This window comes from Thermobia domestica, chromosome 16, assembly GCF_964235325.1.
Source record: "Thermobia domestica chromosome 16, izTheDome1.hap1.1, whole genome shotgun sequence".
In the NCBI taxonomy this organism is placed as follows: domain Eukaryota; kingdom Metazoa; phylum Arthropoda; class Insecta; order Zygentoma; family Lepismatidae; genus Thermobia; species Thermobia domestica.
Window position 1 is genome coordinate 136,582,453 of NC_137469.1, and position 2,439 is coordinate 136,584,891.

Genomic DNA, 2,439 nt, shown 5'->3' on the forward strand with positions numbered 1-2,439 from the left:
CCTAATAGATTGTCATTGGAAAAAAAATGGGGGAAGAGTGTAATAGTGAATAATCTGTGAAGAATGTGAAAGAGTGTAATAGTGAATAGTCTGTGAAGAATGTGGAAGAGTGTATATACGAACCTTGCGTGGGAGCAAGAATGAAGTTGGGGTATGCAAGTGGGCTTGCTAGAAGTAATGTGAAGAATATTATTTAGTAGCATGGGGATAAAATTTAGTAAAGTACTTTTGAAGTTTGTGTGCATGTACCCGTGTCCGTAAATAAAGAGTACCTTAGTTTGGAAGTAGTTATTTTAATAGTAAAAGTAATAGCAGTACAGCTTGTATAAGTTTCAGCTGTATAGCACACAGAATCCTATTAACTCTCTTCTCGTAGCTTGAGTGATACTGATACACCTGTTGATTTTGATGTTCTTCAATAAAGAAAGCTCTGAGTAGTAATTCCTCCATTTTCTCAAAATCCATTCAGGAACTGGACTGTCCCATTCTAAATTTAGTTTCCAAATTTCTTGCAATAATATTTTCGCAATAATAGTAGTTGGAGAAATCAAACCTAATGGATCGAACACCTTTGCACTTTCTGATAAAATGTTACGCTTAGTTACAACTGACTTAACTGACACAAGATTGACATTATACGAAAATACATCATTTGATGGATACCACTGAATTCCTAACGTTTTTACTGAATTACTACTATCAAAGTCTAAACTACTCGTCAGTTGTTTCAAATGAGAGGGTACGGAGTCTAAAACGTTGGGACTGTTGGATGCCCATTTTCTCAGTTCAAAACCTCCTTTCTGAAATAATACGCTGAGTTGTTCTCGTAACTGAATTGCTTCACTAACTGAGTTGGCACCACTGATTAAGTCATCAACAAAGAAGTCTTGCATCACTACAGCCGATGCAATAGGAAATGATTCTTCTTCATATTTCGCTAATTGCTGCAAACTTTTCACCGCTAAATACAGTGCTGAAGCTGTACCATAAGTTACCGTCATAAGTCTGTAATCTTTGGTCGGAAGATTAGGTTTCTCACGCCACACAATTCGCTGGAAGTCTCTATGTTCTGGTTGGATTCGTACCTGTCTATACATTTTCTCAATATCAGCAGTCAATGCCACATTATATTGTCTAAAACGCACAAGTAATGGAATTAAGTCCACTGCAACATAGGTCCGACAAGTAACTTATCATTCAATGACACGTTAGATGAAGTTTTACAACTACCATCAAAAACTACTCTCAGTTTTGTTGTAGAACTGGAATCTTTCAACACTGCGTGATGAGGTAAATAACACACTTCACTGTTTGGTTTCAGTATTTCACTCTCTGGAATAATCTCCATATGCCCAAGTACCTCATACTCATGCATAAAATTTACATATAATTGACGCATTTTAGGCCTCTTCTTCAACCGACTTTCTACTTGCTTAAGGCGTTTAATTGCCACTTCACGTGACTCACCAAGTCTTGCACTGTTGTCACGAAACGGTAATTGCACATGAAACCTACCTGTCTCATCTCTTTGATGGGTCTTCTCGAAATAAATTTCACACTGTTTTTCTTCTGACGACATTATTTTTTGTGTAGGAATATCTTCCAATTCCCAAAACTGTTGCAAAATTCTTTCACTGTTGTACTGGATATGATATGTTGACGCTGTGAATTCTTTACGTCGCACTTCATCGTCGCCAATAGAACCAAACAACACCCATCCTAATTTGGTATTCACTGCTACGGGAGAACCATTAACACCACTACACACACCCACCAATAGTAATTGAGGGTAAATATCTGCACCCAATAACAGATCAATTCTGTCAGGAACATTAAAATTCGGATCTGCTAATGTTAACTTGTTAACATGCGACCACTGCTTGCTTTTATGAATATACCGTTTTGGTAACATACCTGTTACCTTTGGCAACACTAGCGCTTCTATAGAAAATTCTGATTTAACATCATAACTTGATGTAAACACAATATTAACAACACCTTTTACCCGAGCAACATTACTGGAACTCAGTCCCGAAACATGTACATAAACCGGCTGTTTTTGTAAACCGAGTCGTTGTATGCAGTTTTCTGACACGAAGCTTTTTTCACTGGCTGAATCTAACAAGGCTCACAGGTTGTAAATTACCATATGAATCCTTCACCATCACTACTGCAGTTTGTAATAATACTGCATGTTGCACATTAGTTTCACTTGAAAAATGAGTCCCCACTGAAACACATGAGTTCTGTTTATTTGGAAAATGAAGTAAAGTATGATGACGTTTGCCACACTCACGACACGATGCTGATTTGCAACTGGACAGTTTATGATTAGATTGTAAGCAATTAAAGCATAATGCTTTGTTTTTCACTAAAGAATGACGTTCGTCAACTGACAGCGAAAGAAAGTCATCACATTTATGCAAAGGATGATTTTTG

General features: G+C 37.1%; 1 protein-coding gene across 1 annotated transcript; it reads right to left on the reverse strand.

The window, feature by feature from the left end:
• Window positions 1-332: 332 nt before the first annotated feature.
• On the reverse strand, window positions 333-1,097 carry LOC145672628 (uncharacterized). Its single transcript, XM_081741788.1, has one exon. It carries the CDS (start codon window positions 1,095-1,097, stop codon window positions 333-335), a length of 765 nt encoding a protein of 254 aa, XP_081597914.1.
• Window positions 1,098-2,439: the final 1,342 nt, after the last annotated feature.